Source organism: Halichoerus grypus, chromosome 14, assembly GCF_964656455.1.
Source record: "Halichoerus grypus chromosome 14, mHalGry1.hap1.1, whole genome shotgun sequence".
In the NCBI taxonomy this organism is placed as follows: domain Eukaryota; kingdom Metazoa; phylum Chordata; class Mammalia; order Carnivora; family Phocidae; genus Halichoerus; species Halichoerus grypus.
In genome coordinates, this window is record NC_135725.1 from 57,630,916 (window position 1) to 57,651,128 (window position 20,213).

Sequence of the window (20,213 nt, forward strand, 5' to 3'; positions counted from 1 at the left end):
CTGGGATGGAGCCCTGCTGAGTGGGGAGTCTGCTGCTTCTTCTCCCTCTTTCCCTCTCCCCGCACTTGTGCTCACTCTCTCTCGCTGTATCTCAAATAAATAAAATTGAAAAAAAAAGTTTCAACAAACAAATTTCTCTTTTAATATCTGAGAAGATGCCTTGAGATTCTAATTTAGGAAAAAATAAGTCTGTACAAACAGATAAAACTTAATAAACCTGAACTCTTTCCTTTGAAAGGCCAGGCTGTCCTATTTATGACCATTGAGCTAGCTAACTTCTGAGGGAGGTTCATTTTGCCCTTGGTTTAATTTCTCCTAGGATATTGAAATACTTTTTCTGCTGTGATAGATAAAGATGTTTTATTTTAAATTGTTTTTAAAGTTGATCTGTATCGCTTCTCAGCCTTTTGGCTAAGATCAAGTGTAAAGTTGATCTGTTACTGCTTTACAGTGTAATGTAAAGAAGTTGGCCATCGTTTAATCATTGCTGTCCTCTCCCCACCGTCTGTCAAGACTTTATCTTTGTTTTCAGCATTGTTACTATGATGTGGCTTGGTGTGATTTTCTGTGTATTTATCCTGCTTGAAGTTAGCTAAACTTCTTGGATCTGTGGGTTGGTATCTTTTATCACTCTGGGAAAATTTGCAGCCATTATTTCTTTTCACATTTCATCTGCCCCATTGTTTCTCTCTTATCCTTTTGAGACTCTAATCATACACGTATTAGGCTGTTTGATATTGTCCTAAATATCTTTTAAGGCTCTGTTTCTTTTTTTTTTTTTTTTTTTTACCTTTGTGTTTCAGTACAGTTAATTTCTTTTGACCTGCCCTCAGGTTCTCTGGTTCTTTCCTCTGCTAAGTATTTTCTGACTATCAGGATAGCCTGGTTATGAACTATCAAAGATTTTCTTCTCTGATACTGCATTTTTCATTTCTAGCATTGTTGCTTTGTCTTTCTTTTTGTCTCTTGTTGAAATTCCTCATCTGCTCACACATGTTCATCTTTTCCACTAGATCCTTTAATATATTTATTATAGTTATTTTAAACCTTTCTGATAATTTCAGTATCTTTGCTATCCCTCAGTTTGGGTCTGATGACTGGTTCCTCTCTTAATGATGGATCACATTTTCTTGCTTGTGTGTCTTATTTTTGATTGAATGCCAGACATTGTGTATTAAAAAGCTGATTTTGTAGGTTACCTGGCTTTTGTTGTTAGGGTGTGAGTAACATTTTCTTGTGACTTCACATCCTTTTGCAGATATCTGTATAATTTTATGTGTGTCTGTCTACATGTGTGTCTATTTATCGATCCATCTGTCAGCTTCCTTCCTTCCTGCCTTCCTGCCTTCCTGCCTGCCTGCCTGCCTGCCTTCCTTCCTTCCTTCCTTCCTTCCTTTCTTTGAGGCGGGGTGCACGCACCAGCAGGGGAAGGGGGAGAGGGAGAGAATCTCAAGCAGATTCTGCGCTGAGCTTAGAGCCCTACATGAGGCTCAGTCTCACAACCCTGAGATCATGACTTGAGCAGAAATCAAGAGTTGGATGCTTAACCTACTGAGCTACCCAGGCGCCCCTTATAGCAAACTTAATGGCTTTAAGGTAGTGATACCTAGTTATGGAATTGTATTTTTCACTAAATTTTAAGTTTGGTCTTTACTGTTGTTTGTTTTCAAAAACTTCCGATTTGAATCCTCAGTTTGAATTCACAGTAAAACCTGAATTAAGCATAATCTAGTTTCTACCCTCCATTAAGAATTCATCTCTCCTCTTCCCTGGAATTGTAACTTTTTTTCAGGAAAACATGCAGGTGACAAGATTATAAGCATATCAGCAATTCAGAAAGAAAGAAATCACAATGACGGTTTCCCAGAACTTATCCTGAGATAGTACATTTTCAGCCCAGTCTCTTCCACTGTGCATAATGCAAAGTGATGTGCAGAACCTGACTTCAAGGAACTGCCATAGCCACAGTCATCAGAGATGTGCTTACTTTCTTTATCGAAACTGAACTTAAGAAAGTGGGCTCAGACATTTTAGAAAGATATTCAATAATAAAGACTGAAACTAAAAAATATTTGGGGTAAGCTGGAAATTTTTTTTTTTTTAAGATTTATTTATTTATTTGAGAGAGAGCATGAGAGAGGGAGAGTCAGAGGGAGAAGCAGACTCCCCGCTGAGCAGGGAGCCCGATGCGGAACTCGATCCCAGGACTCCAGGATCATGACCTGAGTTGAAGGCAGTCGCTTAATCAACTGAGCCACCCAGGCGCCCTAAGCTGGAAATTTGTTAGTCACAGTGTTTAATTCTCTGGGCCATGTAGTTGAGTTTATTGAATCTTAAGGTGTATTGAGAAACAAGAGAAATTGCTGTCTTTAAATATATATTTTGATATATTGGATAAAAATGAATAATTCCTAAGGCATAGTCAGTTATATTTGCAAAATATATTCTTTATAATCCTCATAGCATCATCATTAATTACGCTACAGTAGTCTCTGTCCATTCAAAAGGTTGCTTGCTTTGTTGCCATCTCTTTAAATGCCTTTTTTAAAAAGATTATTTATTTAGCTATCTATTTTTAAAATATTTTTAAGTAATCCCTACAGTCAGTGTGGGGCTGGAACTTCCAACTGTGAGATAAAGAGTTACATGCTCCACCCATTGAGCCAGCCAGGTGCCCCTAAAAGATTTTTTGTTTTTAAGAGAGAGAGCGTGTACCAGGAGGTGGGGTGGGGTGGGGAGGGACAGAGGGAGAGGGTGAGAGAGGATCCCAAGCAGCCTCTATGCCCAGTGGGAGCCCTGTAGGGGCTCAATCTCATGACCTGGAGAACATGACCTGAGCTGAAATCAAGAGTTGGATGCTTAACTGACTGAGCCACCCTAAAAGATTTATTAGTTTTAAGTAATCTCTACACTCAGGAGTCATCCCATGCTTTACCAACTGAGCCAGCCACGTGCCCCTAAATGCCTTTTTGCCCTTTATTCCTACCCCCCTCCCAAATAATCACATAACTATTGGCTCATTCCCTACTAATAAAGTTTAAAGGACTAAGACCAGGGAAAGTTAGAGGATGTGCCAAATCACCTTGGCATTGGCTAGCGAAATGAAACTGCTTTTTAAAAGCAGAAACCTGGGGCGCCTGGGTTGCTCAGTCGTTAAGTGCTTGCCTTCGGCTCAGGTCGTGATCTCAGGGTCCTGGGATCGGGCCCCGCATCAGGCCCCACATCGGGCTCCCTCGTTAAGTGTCTGCCTTCGGCTCAGGTCATGATCCCAGGGTCCTGGGATTGAGCCTCGCATCGGGCTCCCTGCTCAGTGGGAAGCCTGCTTCTCCCTCTCCCACTTCCCCTGCTTGTGTTCCCTCTCTCGCTATGTCTCTCTCTGTCAAATAAATAAATAAAATCTTTAAAAAAAAAAAATAAAAGCAGAAACCTGTAATTGGTGTTAAGGAAGGGAATTAGCAGTTATTTAAAGGTGTAATAATACTTGATCTGTCTGTCCCTATCCCAGGGCCTACTTCAATTTACAGACTATAAGTCATCAGTGTATATAGCAGTCATGTCACTTTCCTAACTGAAAGGTGGGCAGGGAAACTGAACACGCTTTGAAAGATATTCTCATTTGGCTCAGGTATCTTAAGTATGTTATTTTTTGTAGATAATTTTCTCCCTCAGCTCCCCTCACCATTCTACAGTAGAACAGTTCATTTAAGAAAATTTTGTTAGTTTTAGTGTGGATGGGTTTTCTTACATTTGTATATCATATATGCTTGTGTTATTATGGGTGGGATATTTTCAGAGTGTGTGTGTGTGTGTGTGTGTGAGAGAGAGAGAGAGAGATAATTAACCTACTTTGAATGAATAAACATTCTGAAACAAAAGACTTAATTTTGTGATTGTTAACTTGCCTGTACATCTTGCCAGTGCTTCTTAGAAAATGCTAGTTTCAGGGGCGCCTGGGTGGCTCAGTTGGTTAAGCGACTGCCTTCGGCTCAGGTCATGATCCTGGAGTCCCTGGATCGAGTCCCGCATCGGGCTCCCTGCTCAGCAAGGAGCCTGCTTCTCCCTCTAACCCTCCCCCCGTCATGTACTCTCTCTCTCTCTCTCTCTCATTCTCACTCTCTCAAATGGATAAATCTTTAAAAAAAAAAAAAAAAAGAAAATGCTAGTTTCAGCTTTGTTCTCCTATCAGGACACTAGCTAAAGTTAAAATCTAACTTTCAGTAAACTTTGAGCACCTGTTTTCATGGAAGACAGATAAAAATTTTTTTAAATTAGAACTTTGCTTTTAATTTATTATTTTTTAAAGATTTTATTTATTTATTTGACACAGAGAGACACAGTGAGAGAGGGAACACAAGCAGAGGGAGTGGGAGAGGGAGAAGCAGGCTTCCCGCTGAGCAGAGAGCCCGACGTGGGGCTCGATCCCAGGACCCTGGGATCATGACCTGAGCTGAAGGCAGACGCTTAATGACTGAGCCACCCAGGTGCCCCTAATTTCTATAATATAAAGAATTTTTAAGTGACAGAGGGTTTTAGCGTTGTAACCAGTACTTGGTTATTTTGGCAAGCTGTGATGATACCTGATAGTTTGGTGGGGGAGCACCTGGTATATTTTTATGAGTAGCCTTGACATTTTAGGTAAATCATTTTGAATTTTATTTATTTAATTTTATTTATTTTTTAAAGATTTTATTTATTTGACAGAGAGAGACACAGCGAGAGAGGGAACACAAGCAGGGGGAGGGTCAGAGGGAGAAGCACTCCCTGCTGAGCAGGGAGCCCAATGTGGGACTCGATCCCAGGACCCTGGGATCATGAGCTGAGCTGAAGGCATACGCTTAACGACTGAGCCACCCAGGCGCCCAATAATTTTGAATTTTAATAAATGTTAATTGAATGTGAGTTAAGATAGGGGTGAGAGTTAAATATGAAAGAAGTATAGACCATGTCTTCTTTATTTGTTCTTATTGAGCATCTTATCTGCCAGTTATTATGATGAGATTGGGAGGTGTAGATATGAAACATTTATCCCTTCTTAAAGGACACTCATTTTCAGAGTGTCTAGGTGGAGTATAAGGAAACTGTTCTTACAGAGTGGTAAGACCTGAGGTGCTAGTATGAACTGGGTGTTCTGAGATTGAGAAGGGAGTTTGTTCTTAAGCTCATTCTTTTTTTTTTTTTTTTAAAGATTTTATTTATTTATTTGACAGAGAGAGACATAGCGAGAGCAGGAACACAAGCAGGGGGAGTGGGAGAGGGAGAAACAGGCTTCCTGCCGAGCAGGGAGCCCGATGTGGGACTCGATCCCAGGACCCTGGGATCATGACCTGAGCCGAAGGCAGACGCTTAACGACTGAGCCACCAGGCGCCCTTAAGCTCATTCTTAAAGGACTAGAAATAATTAAGTAAAAAAGTGTGGGAATGTGACAGGCATTGCCATCTGAGGAAATAGTACTTCTAAAGATATGACCAACTAAGAAACTTTCCTAGAGTGTTAATAATTTAATGGTTATTCCCCAGAAAAATTGTTAAATTGAGCACGGTTGTGAATTTAATTTGCTCACTGAGTGGGAGATAACATAAAATGTTTCAGTTCTGGCTAGAAGGTATGGAAAAGAGAGACACCAGCCCCCAAGGGTGCAAGTACGGTCCTTCTTTCTGCTGGAGGGTTTCAGGTGTATCAGAGCAGTATTTACCTCAGGAAATGGGAATGATGAGAAGATTTCAAATATATCTTGAATTTGTTAAGTCTTGAAATCTGTTAGTTTTTAGAAAGGGAGAGAAGCCATCTTCATGGAAGAGGTATAATTGTATTCTGTCCATGAGCATTCAAGAAAATATACCAGTGTGAGGCCCAGAAGCAATCCTTTTTTTTTTTTTTTTTATGATTTTATTTATTTGAGAGAGAGATAGAGCACAAGCGGGGAGGAAAGGGAGAAGCAGGTCCCCCACTGAGCAGGGAGCCCAACCGGGGGCTCGATTCCGGGACCCTGAGATCATGACCTGAGTTGAAGGCAGACACTTAACTGACTGAGCCACCCAGGTGCCCCAGCAATCCTTATTTTACTAGCTGTTAATAGTCAAAAAGTAGGAACTATTTCATTGTCCATGATGGTTCTGCCAGTAAGTTAGCCCCAGACCTCATCCAGAAAAGAAACCATGTACATTTGGGAGTGGATAGCTAGTGAAAGTCATATATTAGAGCCACTCTCATTTTGTCTGACCCTATAAATCAGTGATAATGTCCTGGTCTTTTTGTATGATTCAGCTATTAGGCAGAGAGCCTTCAGGGAGTTAAAGTAGTTCAGTTGTATATGGTTTATGTCTCCTGATAATCCTATTCTGATTCCCATGGTCTTGTCTGGTTTTCATTTTCTTTCTTTTTTTTTTTTAAGATTTTATTTATTTATTTGAGAGAGAGCATGAGCAGGGAGGAGGAGCAGAGGGAGAGGGAGAAGCAGACTCCTTGCTGAGTAGGGAAGCCCGATGTGGGGCTTGATCTCAGGACCCTGAGATCATGACCTGAGCCGAAGGCAGACACTTAACTGACTGAACCACTCAAGTACCCCTGGTTTTCCTTTTTTCATAAGTGCTATGCTTCTTGAATATTTCCACATCTGTTGCAGAATATAGTCTTTAAAAATGTAGAGTAATTCTTTGTATTAATTAGAAATGATTCTTTCTAAAGTAGAGAACTCGTAGTCAAAGAGGTTCTTTTGTGGAGGTTCTATCGATTCATCATTCTTAAGTGCCTAATATGTATAGGTTTTGACAGTACATCAGTGAATAAAATAGACTTAAATGCTTTTCTGCAAGGAGCTTACATTCCATTGGGCCAGACAGACAATAAATATAATTTAAAAATGAATTATTTAATGTGTTAGAAGGTAATAAGTGCTGTGGGGGAAAGGATAGATGGTAACATGGGAGTACTGCGGTGAGGGTCAGGTAGTTTTAAATAGGGTGGTCAGAGTAAGCCTCATTGAGAGAGTGACATTTGAGCAAAGACTTGAAGAACAAAGGAATAAGTCACATGAATATTTAAGGGAAGAACATTCCAGATAGAGGGAGCAGCCCCTGCAGAATTTTTGAGGTGGGTTTGACCCTGTCATGGTTGAGGAACAATTACTGTGAGTTAGTGCAGTGAGCAAGGAGGTGACAGAGTTGAGGGCAGAGGGATAGTGGGCTTTGGGGAGGCCTTTTAGGCTTCTGTGAGTACTTTGGCTTTTACACTAAGTGTAATTGAAAATAAACGCTAATAAGATCAAGTAGGCGCAAGTAGGATTTCTTCCACAGATGTCTAGGGTCAGGAGAAGGTAAGCAGTCAGAGAAGCAAGTCTCTATAACTTCTAGTTTTAGGATAGCATAAATTAATGTTGTATCCTAGATGTAAGATAATAGCAAAACAAATAATAAAGTTCTTTGCTGATATTTTCTACTTTATTTTTGATTGTAGGGACTTTCAGTTACCTTGATGATGTCCCATTTAAGATAGGAGACAAATTCAAAACACCAGCTAAAGTTGGTCTTCCTATTGGCTTCTCCTTGCCTGATTGTTTGCAGGTGGTCAGAGAAGTACAGGTAAGTGGTGATTTTTAGTTAAAGTTGAGTGCATTTAAGAATTTGATGTATAGTGAAATAGGAAAAAAAAATTCTCCTCTTATTTGTATTTCTTATAGCAACTGTTACTGCTTAGCTCACATTGTCTTTGTGTTTCTCTCTCTCTGTGTCTCTCTCTCTCGCTCTCACACACACACACACACACACACACTTACACTTACATGTGTTTATGTATCTTTTACAGATCTTCTGCAATCTGTTGGACTGTATATTCCTGGGTTTCTCTCCTTTGTCCAAAACAAATCCCTACTGCCCATCTGGTTTGCTCATTCACCTCTTTCTTTTGATGTCCTCATTATCTTCTTGGTCACTCAAATTAGGAAATATTTTTCTCTCTGCTGTGTCTCACCTTTACCATCCAGTTCATCCTTACGTGACTTTTTTTTTACCTGGACTATTGCGGTAGCCTCTTTTTTTTTTAAAGATTTTATTTATTTATTTGACAGAGACATAGCGAGAGAGGGAACACAAGCAGGGGGAGTGGGAGAGGGAGAAGCAGTCTTCTGCTGAGCAGGGAGCCCGATGCGGGGCTCGATCCCAGGACCCTGGCTGGGATCATGACCTGAGCTGAAGGCAGATGCTTAACGACTGAGCCACCTAAGCACCCCTGCAGTAGCCTCTTTAATTGGCCCTTCTGCTTGCAGCATTTTTTGGTATTTTTCATACTGTTTCTGGAATAATATTTCTAAATTAAAGTTTCACATTGTCACATCTCTGTTAAAAAAAAAAAAACAAACTGATTTACCAGTCCTTAAATTAAGTCTAGACATAAGGTTGTGGTAAAGCACCTCAGCTCATCATCTCCTCCATGTCTCCTAGGAACCAGGTGACTACCAATTCATTGAACATACCATGTATATTACCTATCGTACTATGCTTTTTCTCATGAGCTGTTACCTCCACTTTGAATATTTTCCTCTTTCTCACTGTACTAAAAGCTGTTTATCTACTAAAATCTGTTTATTCTTCTAGACTGTGCTTAAATGCCTTCTCAGTAGCTTCTTTCTCAACCCTCTCATCTTTAAAGCACAGTAATGTATAAATGTATAGAATTACTTCTTGAAAGCAGCAAATAGCCTTATGTTTTGTGACTTCCTTTCTTCTCTCAGTGCATATTTATTGAGTGCCTGTTTTTGAGTGATGCTCTACTAGGGTTGGGGATAGAGATAAATACCTAATTCACTGTCCTCAACGAGCTTACAGTTTAGAGAAAGAGTTAAATGGGAAAACATTAAGTACACTACCTATCTAATACTTCTTCCTATGACTTAAGATTTTAAAAAATACAACTTTCTGGCGAAGGAGTTTCATTTCTGGGGAATTCTCTGAGGCACCACCATGTTACTCTAAGAAATATTTATTTTCCAGTCTATATGCAGTAGGTAATCAAATGGGAGAATTTCAGTTATATTTTTTAAAATAATAGCTTTATTGAGATATAATTCACATACCTTGAAATTCACCTTTTTTAGGTGTGCACATAAGTGGTTTTTAGTATATTCAAAGTGTATAACCATCATTACTATGTAATTCCAGAGTAGTGTCCTTATCCCAAAAAGAAATGCAGTGTCCATTAGCAGTCACTCCCTATTTCCCTCTCCCCCCAGCCCCTGGCAACCACTAAATCTACTTTGTCCCTATGGATATGCCTATTTTGGACATGTCATATAAATGGAATAATAGATAGTGTTTTGTGACTGACTTATTACACTGAGCATAATGTTTTCAAGGTTTATTCATGTTGTATGAATGAAGTGGTGGTACGTCATTAATTTTTATGGCTTAATGTTCCATTGTATCGATACACTACATTTTGTTTTTCCTTTTATTGGTTGATGGACATTTTGGTGGTTTTCACTTTTTACTTATTATCAATAATGCTGGTGCGAACATTTGTGTATAGGTTTTTGTGCGAACGTATGCTTTCAATTTTCTTGGGTATACAAGTGGAACTGCTGGGTTGTCATATGGTAACTGTGTTTAACCTTTTGGGGAACCGCTGCACTGTTTTCCAGAGTGGCTGTACCATTTTACCGTCCCACCCACAGTGCATGAGGGTTCCAGTTTATCCACATCCTTGCTAACTCTTCTTATCCATCTTTTTGATTATATATATCCTTACGGGTTTTGCAATGATCTCTTATTGTGGTTTGATGTGTATTTCCTTAATTACTAATGATGTTGAACATCTTACATAGTTTTGAATACTGAATTGATAACTCTTTGTGTATGGAGACTTTATTGGGCCAGAAGAGACACAGATTTCCCATATAAAGAAAGTTTTTACATTGTTCTGTTTGCTTGGTGACTTTTTTTTTTTTTTTTTTAAGATTTTACTTATTTGTCAGAGAGAGCACAAGCAGGGGAAGCAGCAGGCAGAGCTGGAGAAGCAGGCTTCCTGCTGACCAAGGAGCTCTATGCGGGACTCAATCCCAGGACCCTGGGATCATGACCTGAGCCAAAGGCAGACGCTTAAATGACTGAGCCACCCAGGCACCCTGCCTGGTGACTTTTTTATTGGCAGTAAGAAATGTCAGTAACCACCTCTCTGTGTGCAGGATACTACTGTTAAAATAATTTTAATTTAAAAACACTGTCTTATTTTAATAGTTGTTATATTATTCACCGTTTCATAGATTCATCCAGAAAACTTGTTTTGAATCCCAAATTGTTGCTGTTTTAGGCTTTGCTGGGAATTTTCTATTTGATCATCATAAAGCATTAATAAGTGCATGGTACTGTCCTCACTGTATTCATAGTACCCACTAATAACAAAAGAGGAGATTTGAGCTCCATTACTGTGTGGAATAGTTGAAATATTTTTGTTCTCTAATTGCACATAGTACCTTTAACCTTTGACTGGGTCTCCATGGGGGATTTGGGTGTGGTATTGGTGCTGGTCTCCTTTCTGTTCACAGAAGAGTCAGACCTAGAGCCCTGGACAGATAGATACCTTGACACTTCCTATGACTTTGTCATATTTGCCCTTGCATGACAGTACAAACGTCATTTTTCAGCTAAAAATTCATCAAAGTGAGCCAGTAAAACACATAAATAATCCTTGCAGGGGCCTAGCTTTTATTGAATACGGTTGGTGGTGGCCACAGTAGTGGGAGGTGGCCCTTAGTGTCATTGTTTAGAGCAGAATCTGGTATCCACGAGCTGGAATTGCCATGTAATAGGGGTGTAATCTTGTACAGGTTTCTTAAACCCTCCAGGTCTCCATATCCTCATCTGTAAAATGGGGATAATTAGCTTTTAAGGTTGTTAGAAGGATTAAATAAAATAATGCTTTTGTAATATTTACTCTGGTTCCTGGTACTCCGTAAATATTAGATGCTGTTATTATTTATTTGTACACTGAAACCACACTCTTATTTTTTCACTCTAATATTTCTGTCTTTTTTTTCTGTGTTCCAAGTATTTTATATTACTTTCGTAATTAAAAAACAAAAGTCAATAAAGGTTTTACAAAAAAGGGAAGAAATTTCCAGTTCTTGAGAGTAAAACGTCAGGGACCTATGTTTTTAGGTGGTGGAAAGTTGGTTACAGCCTGTTTTTGGTGGAAGAAGCCAGATGCAAAATTGGATGTCCTCCATGGTTAGAAGGAGCAGTCTGTTCAGTGCTGTTTTTTTCACTACCATTAGTGGTAGAAAGGAAGTGCCATGATCGCCCAGGTGCCTTTCTGGGGCCCAGCAGCTGGCTCAGCGGTATAAATGAACAACTTCTTTTTTAAAGTTTTTTTCTGTTTTGTTTTTTTAAATAAGTAGGCTCCATGCTTATCGTGGGGCTTGAACTCACAACCCTGAGATCAAGAGTGGCATGCTCCACCGAGCCAGCCAGGCACCTCGGGGGGATAAGTAAACTTCCTTTTTTTTTTTTTAAGATTTTATTTATTTGTCAAAGAGAGAGAGTGGGAGAGAGTACAAGCAGGGGGAGCAGCAGGCAGAGGGAGAAGCAGGCTTCCTGCCAAGCAAGGAGCCCAATGTGGGGCTCCCCAGAACCCTGGGATCATGACCTGAGCCGAAGGCAGACGCTCAATGACTGAGCCACCCAGGCACCCCAGATAAATAAATTTCTTGATGTGTGCATTTCCAGGCTTCTATTGCGTTGTTTGAAGCTGAAAGGCTTGGGGATGACCAGAGTTTCTTGTACTCTAAAACTCTTGTCTGGGCATGTAGGCCTCTTTCCTGTCCATCCCCCTCTCTTTTGTCTCTTCAGCCTTGAATGTACACATAGATATTGTTTAGTTTTGAGGCTTTAGAGTGAACACCAAAAGTTTGTTTTCTCTGAGGTGGATTTTGTTTTTTGTAATAGGTGTATTTTTTTTCCAAGTGTGCAAATGAAATTTTTGTAAACTGAGACATACTTGAAGGTACTGTTAAGGAACTAACCATGAAGTGAATCCTTACGCGATTTGCACTGTAAAATCCTAATTTGAATATGTCTTGATATCTTAATAAGCAGTTTTCCTGTATTTAGAGTACAGTCTGTTCATTATAATTTAATAGGTAGTGGTTTAATAACATAGAATCTGTAGTCGTACTGCCTGGGTTACATCCAGGCTCTAACACTTACCAGCTCTGTGACCTTGGGCATGGCTCTTGTAAACTGAGGGTAAAGTACTTACTTTAAAGCGTTGTTGAAAAGATGCAGAGAGTTAATACATAAAAAGTGCGTAGAATCTTGCCTGGTACCTCGTAAGTGCTTCTTAAATGTTAGGGGCTATTGTTATTATTGAGCACAGGCTCTATCTAGGGCATTGTGCTAGGTAATAGAGACCCTGAGAGGATCTAAAGCCCAGTAGCTGTCTGCAAGAGGCTTGTGATACTGTTGGGAGAAGTGTTTAGAAAAAAATTAAAGGTTAAGTCTATCTGTGGTCACTTGTGCTTGCATCACCTGATAGAGACAGATGCTATGAAAGAGTTCAGAGGAAGAACAAGGCCATCAGCAAAGCTTCACAGGTGGCCACCGAGCTCTGCCTAGCCCCCAAAGAAGAATTCTAGGAAGGGAAATGGCCTGAGGGGAGAGAAGCAGAGGAAGTAGTTGGCAAGATACCTTTGGCCGGTAATGTAGAATTAGAGGTGGTGGGAGCTCTTTCTAGATCATTTCTAGAAGTAATCTGGGAGCATAGTTTGATTAAACCATATAAGGAGCTTAGGAAGCCTTAGTCTTCCTGACTGGGGATCATCTCATACACCTTAAATGCTGCCTTGCCAGGTTCTGTTGTGCTGGTGTGAGGAAGAATTTGCTGGAGGAATTGAGTTGGGGAGGGGCAGCCACCTGGGTTCACACGTCCTTTCTCTGCTGTATCTTTGCAGTATGACTTCTCCTTGGAAAAGAAAACTATTGAATGGGCTGAAGATATTAAGAAAATCCAAGAAGCCCAGCGGGAAGCAGAGCGCAAGGCTGAGGAAGTAGAAGCTAAAGTGAATTCTAAGAGTGGCCCAGAGGGTGACAGCAAAATGAGCTTCTCCAAGACTCACAGTACAGCCACAATGCCACCTCCGATTAATCCCATCCTTGCCAGCTTACAGCACAACAGCATCCTCACCCCGACTCGGGTCAGCAGCATTGCCATGAAACAGAAAGTTCTCAGCCCACCCCACACAAAGGCAGATTTCAATCCTGCTGACTTTGAGTGTGAAGAAGACCCATTTGATAATCTGGAGTTAAAAACTATTGATGAGAAGGAAGAGCTGAGAAACATTCTGGTAGGAACCACTGGACCCATTATGGCTCAGTTATTAGATAATAACTTGCCCAGAGGCGGCTCTGGGTCTGTGTTACAGGATGAGGAGGTCCTGGCATCCCTGGAGCGGGCGACCTTGGATATCAAGCCTCTTCACAAACCCAATGGCTTTATAACCTTACCCCAGTTGGGCAACTGTGAAAAGATGTCGCTGTCTTCTAAAGTGTCCCTCCCCCCCATTCCTGCAGTAAGCAATATCAAATCCTTGTCCTTCCCCAAACTTGACTCTGATGACAGCAATCAGAAGACAGCCAAGCTGGCGAGCACTTTCCATAGCACATCCTGCCTCCGTAATGGCACCTTCCGGAATTCTCTAAAGCCTTCCACCCAAAGCAGTGCCAGTGAGCTCAATGGGCATCATACTCTTGGGCTTTCAGCTTTGAACTTGGACAGTGGCACAGAGGTGCCAACCCTGACTCCCTCAGATCTGATCTCCCAGATGCCTTCCCTCTCTGTCTTGTCTGTGTGCACAGAAGAATCGTCACCTCCAAATACAGGTCCCACGGTAAGCCTTTTAAATCCCCCTGAATGAGAGCTCTAAAGATTTCTAAATTCTGCCTAGCAGTTGCCACCTCACCTTCTTTTCAGGGTTTAGGGCAAGATGGGGCATGGCTATATTGACCTTGCTTGTGTATGTTCTGGTTATTTTTCTGAGGACAAAGGGTTGTTAGCTTTGCCCCTGGCCTGGTTATGTTCGCTTGTTTCTACCTGCATCTTTTTGGTCTTTCCTTCAAAAAGATAATGTATATCATGTGTGAATGATGTTTTTCTGCCCAATCACTTTGTTCTTTTCTCTGCTGCCCCCCCCCTTTTTTTTTAAGGCTTGCTTTCTTTGTAACTTTTTACTTAACTTTTTCCTACTTTATTCATTTTTTGAAGGTTGCTTGGTAGTCCTCATTATATCATCTTCCTGCTTTCCTCTCTCCATCTCATTGTGCCCTGAAGGTTGGTTCTTGTGTGTACCATGATTTACCTGTGTTTCTTCAGACCATGTGGTGCCTTAGTAGCTGGGAGATAAATTTGTATCAGAAGTCTGAGCAAAAAGTAGAAATTTGTCACTTTTAAACCTACAGATTTTATTTTATTTTAAGATTTTATTTATTTATTTGACAGAGAGCACGAGTAGGCAGAGAGGCAGGCAGAGGGAGAGGGAGAAGCAGGCTCTCCGCTGAGCAGGGAGCCCGATGCAGGACTTGATCCCAGGACCCCGGGATCATGATCTGAGCTGAAGGCAGACACTTAACCAACTGAGCCACCCAGGCGCCCCTAAACCTACAGATTTTAATCCTGCAGTTTCTTTTTTTGCTCACTACTAAGAATTGTGCAGTTTTCTACAAAGGGAGGGAGAAGGGGAGGTTGGAATTCGAATTAGTGTTGAAAGATGGATTGGTAACAGAAGTTGCAACTTGTTATTACCCTGAAAAAAACCCTGATTTTGTTGCACAAAAAAGTTGCAGGCGCAGCTAGGTTCCTTTATTTGTCATAAAGTGTAGGCTTAGTTTTTTTTTTTTTTAAAGATTTTATTTATTTATTTGACAGAGACATAGCGAGAGAGGGAACACAAGCAGGGGGAGTGGGAGAGGGAGAAGCAGGCTTCCCGCGGAGCAGGGAGCCCGATGTGGGGCTCGATCCTAGGACCCTGGGACCACAACCTGAGCTGAAGGCAGATGCTTAACGACTGAGCCACCCAGGCACCCCAAGTGTAGGCTTAGTTCTTGATGTGGTTTCAGCAGCACAGAATAATACATTATTGCATTCTAGAATAGAAATCATAGAAGTCTAAGAACTTTTTGCTATACCAGTTCACAGATATTTATTTAAAGATTTTCATTTATTTGATAAAGAGAGCACAGAGAGAGGGACAGGGACAAGTAGACTCCCTGCTGAGCGTGTAGCCCGACGAGGGGCTTGATCCAAGGACCCTGAGATCATGACCTGAGCCAGCTGAGCTACCCAGGTGCCCCCTGTTCACAAATTTTTTAAATGAAGCATATTAAGAGACTATTTAGAGCCAGAGAGGAGCCTGATTGTATTGGTGGGGTATCTGTTAGAGACTGTAATAAGCCAGTAGAAAGATGAGCCTTGACCTGCTTTAAAGTAAGTGCAAAGTCCCAGCAACAGCCTTCTTGGTAAATGATTGTCTCTCTGTGTGAGTGCTTCCACTGTCATAGAGCTCACTGCTGTTTATAAACTTCTGTGGACCTTGGCCCAGATAAACTTGATAGTGCACTCTGGTGTTATCTCCTAGGAATGGGCTTCATCCTCCTACCTCCTGGTCAGTAGGATACTCTTCATGACTCATTATATGTTTTAGAGAAATTAAAAGCACTCTGGGGAAGATAAGGGATCCTCAGCCTCAAATCCCCCTTTAAAGTTACAGTAACCATTTAGAGACCAGAGCTGATGAACTAATGGCGGAGGTTGTTCTCAAACCAGAACACCTGTCACTCTGACCCACCTGATTGTGGAGTTTCTTTTGGGCCCATCCATTTCAGGGTGGGAGGGGAGTCTGCTTCTTGCTGGCCTAGGGACTTTCTGCCTTCAAGGGGCAGATAAACCAAGCTGAAGTTCTGGTGTTTTTCTAAGGAAGTCATGGCCCTTACCCCCAAGAAGCAAAGCCTGGTTTCCATCCTGTTCCTCTATCTTAGTGAGTCTTTTTTTTTTTTTTTAAAGATTATTTATTTATTTATTTGAGAGAGAGAGAGAGAATGAGAGACAGAGAGCATGAGAGGGAGGAGGGTCAGAGGGAGAAGTAGGCTCCCTGCCGAGCAGGGAGCCCGATGCGGGACTCGATCCTGGGACTCCAGGATCATGACCTGAGCCGAAGGCAGTCGCTTAACCAACTGAGCCACCCAGGCGCCCTATCTTAGTGAGTCTTTGAGGCCCACAGTGAGAACCTTTCCCAGTGAACAAAGCACTTCTCCTCAGGATAGTTAGTGATTTGAGGATATGAGGAGTGGAGTGGTGGTCAACTCGGCTGTATACACCCTTTACGTAGGAGCTCTGAGGGAAATGTTCCTGAAGTTTGGTTCTTGTTGGCTGTTTTAGGCCCAGTGTTTGGGTCTCACTTTTCAGATTCTGATTTCATGTTTTACTGTATATAAACTAATCTTAGAAGTTGAGAAGTCCATAGGATCATCTTGAGAAGAATCTTGTAATGTGCCCTTCTGAGACCAGCATAGAACTGCCTGACCTAGCCTTAGCCAGTCTTTTCCCACTGCATGTCAGCCTTTTGTGGGCTTTGCTCTGCTCGTTGGTTAGGCTCATTCTGCTTTTGGGTTCTTTTTCTTTTCTTTTTTTTTTTTTAAAGATTTTATTTATTTATTTGAGAGAGAGAATGAGAGAGAGAGCACATGAGAGGGGGGAGGGTCAGAGGGAGAAGCAGACTCCCCGCCGAGCAGGGAGCCTGATGCGGGACTCGATCCAGGGACTCCAGGATCATGACCTGAGCCGAAGGCAGTCGCTTAACCAACTGAGCCACCCAGGCGCCCCTTGGGTTCTTTTTCTGCAGATATGGATATATTCCTTACTCTTCCACAGTTGCTTCAGCAAAATATTTCTGCTCCTCCCTTACACTTTTGAGTAATGAATTTACTAATTTTGGCCAATAAGCATTACAGTAGTGCCAATTTGCTTTGAAAGTATATTTAAAATAATTTTTGACATATAGACTCTCAGCTTTTAGGTGTTAAGATCTGTTTATCTATTCTTCTGTTGCCATTGCTTTAATACTTACAAGTCCTCTATCTCTAGATTTTTTAAATGAATTTATTTTTATCAAAGTAATACAAGCACATTTGAATCAAGTCACATTTATTTTTTAAAAAAATATTTATTAGAGACAGCATGAGGAGGAGGAGGAGTGGGGGGTGGAGAGTGGGAGGGGAAAGAATCTTGAGAAGACTCATCACTGAGTGCAGAGCCTGGACCCCAACATAGGGCTCGATCTCCCGATCCTGAGATCATGACCTGAGTTGAAACCGAGTCAGACGCTTAACCAACTGAGCCACCCAGGCTCATTTATTTATTTTTGAAAATTTATTTATTTAATCTCCACACCTAGTGTGGGGCTTGAACTCATGACCCCAAGATCAAGAGTTGCATGCTCTTCTGACTGAGCCAGCCAGGTGACCAATCAAGTCACATTTAAAAGGATTATATTGAAAAACAGTGGCTCCCTGCCACTCCTGTTCCTAACTCCAGTTTTGCTTCCTGTGGTCAGGCACTTTTAACTCTTTAAGCTATCTCTGCTGGGATTTATCTCTGTGTTTCTAAAAGTGCTTGTATTGCTTTTTCTAAATTTATCAATTTTAGATGGTTTTATACTTCCTGTTATAGTTGAGGATTTAGCTCTTATTAGCCCCTCCACTTCCTTCCCATAGCCTCCATCATAATTATATCACAAATTATGATATATATCTTACATGTATATCATATATATAAATGATATATATGATCACCGTTACCGTTCATATTATGATTGGGTAAACATTTATCGCCAAGTTTGAATACTATGTTGTGATTACTTTCTTTTTTGCACCTTTTTCTCATAAACTACTCCATTTAAAAGGTTTGCAGTCTTCCTTCCTTCCCTTTTTTTTTTTTTTTTTAAGATTTTTAAAAGATTTTTAAGTAATCTCTGCACCCACAACCAGAGATCAAGAGTTGCACACTCTACCAACTGAGCCAGCCTGGCACCCCTGCATAATTTCTTTGTACTTGTTGCCAATTTTATCCAGATGCTCCAGGAGAGCCATCAAAGACCTAATAATTTTCCCAAACACATCCAAACATACTGGTTAACCTGTCAGTTTTGAGTCCTTGAATATCCAAAAATGTCTTAATTTTACCCTTATGTGTGAATAATAGTTTGGATGGATTTAGATTTCTTAGTTGAAGGTCATTTTCCTTTAAGAATTTTTTTTTGGGGGGCACCTTGGTGGCTCAGTCGTTAAACGTCTGCTTTTGGCTCAGGTCATGATCCCAGGGTCCTGGGATCGAGCCCCCCATGGGGCTCCCTGCTCGGCGGGAAGCCTGCTTCTCCCTCTCCCACTCCCCCTGCTTGTGTTTCCTCTCTCGCTGTGTCTCTCTCTGTCAAATAAATAAACAAATCTTTAAAAAAAGATTTTAGAGAAGCAGGCTTCCTGCCGAGCAGGGAGCCCGACGTGGGACTTGATCCCAGGACCCCGGGACCACGACCCAAGCCGAAGGCAGACGCTTAACAGCTGAGCCACCCAGGCGCCCTCCTTTAAGAACTTTAAGGTTTAAGGACATTGTTTTTTAAAAACTTTTTTTTTTAGCCTTTTTTTTTTTTTTTTTTAAGATTTATTTATTTGAGGTTGGGGCAGAGAGGGAGAAGCAGCCTCCATGCTGAGCAGGGAGCCTGATGCGAGGCTCCATCCCAGGACCCTGGGATCATGACCTGAGTTGAAGGCAGACACTCAACTGGCTGAGCCACCCAGGTGCCCCTTAACCTTAAAAAAAAAAAAAAAAATTATTTTTACAATTTATTTGAGAGAGAGTGAGTAGGGGAGGGGTAGGGGAAGAGGGAGAGGGAGAGAGTCTCAAGCAGACTCCACGCTGAGCACAGAGCTTGACTCGGGGCTCAATCTCAGGACCCTAGGATCATGACCTGAGCCAAAACCAAGAGTTGGTCACTTAACCAGCTGTGCCACTCAGGTGCCCCTAAACTTTTTTTATTCAAGTATAAGCCCCACTGATTTCTAGCATTCCTGTGCTTTTCTGTGTACTTCCACCTCCCTCCCCCACACCATAGTTTTTGGGATCTTAATTTTATTCATGGTGTGCCATGCCTGGTTCATTGTGCTAGGCGCTCCTGGATCCTTTCAAACTAAGGCTCAGCTTAAAACAAAAATCTGAGATGTTTTTAATTAATATTTTGTTTTTCTTTTTTGGAATTCCTATAACTGGAATGTTGGACCTCCTTGACTGTTCTAATTTGCTATCCTTTTCTGTTTCCTCTTTGTCTTGTTTAAAGAGAATTTTTTTTTTTTTAAGATTTTATTTATTTATTTGACAGAGAGACACAGCGAGAGAGGGAACACAAGCAGGGGGAGTGGGAGAGGGAGAAGCAGGCTTCCCGCCAGGCAGGGAGCCCGATGCGGGGCTCGATTCCAGGACCCTAGGATCATGACCGAAGGCGAAGGCAGACGCTTAACGACTGAGCCACCCAGGTGCCCTTAAAGAGAATTTTTTTAATTTTAATTTTTTTTAAGTAATCTCTAAACCCAACGTGGTACTTGAACTCTTGACTGCAAGATTTAAGAGTCACATGCTCTCCTAAGCCAGCCAGGTGCCCCCTCTTTGTTTTTGTTTTACTTTCTGGATATATCCTTGACTATCATATAACTTTTTTTTTTTTTTTTTTTAAATCTCACAGCGTTTTAAATAAAATTTTACTTTATCATATCTTAAATTTCCAAGTGCTTTGTCTATTCCCTCTTTTGGTTTGGTGTCTCAGGCTTTGTAGTCACATTTAAGAGTGAGGCACTTAAAAAAATTAACGCGGGGGGGAAATGTATGTGTTGGAGGGTGCTTGCCAATCATTAAGCTTCACTGTAGGTTGAAGGTTACTAGGCTTTGGGGAACTCTGCAAAATGTTAACACATGAATGTTTTGGGGGCTTATAGTTGCACCTGGGAATTCTGCTTGAGGGTTAAGGAAGGTTGGGGAAGGCTGGTGTGTAGACTTTTACTTAAATCCCCCTTTTGTTTCTTAAACTGTCATACACTGTGCCTCATGTCCTTATTTTAGTCCCTAGAGACGGAATCGTCTGCCTCCTGAAGAGGGTCAGGTGGAAGGTTTTGCCCGAGGGTTTTATTGT

At 41.3% G+C, this 20,213-nt stretch overlaps 1 protein-coding gene across 1 annotated transcript in view; it reads left to right on the plus strand.

Annotated features, from left to right (window-relative positions):
• Positions 1-20,213, plus strand: part of UBAP1 (ubiquitin associated protein 1) — a 59,451-nt gene that overhangs the window by 34,647 nt on the left and 4,591 nt on the right. Inside the window, exons 3-4 of the mRNA XM_078061394.1 lie at positions 7,454-7,578; positions 12,939-13,874. Coding sequence (XP_077917520.1) covers positions 7,454-7,578; positions 12,939-13,874 — 1,061 coding nt within the window. The remainder of the gene's footprint in view (positions 1-7,453; positions 7,579-12,938; positions 13,875-20,213) is intronic.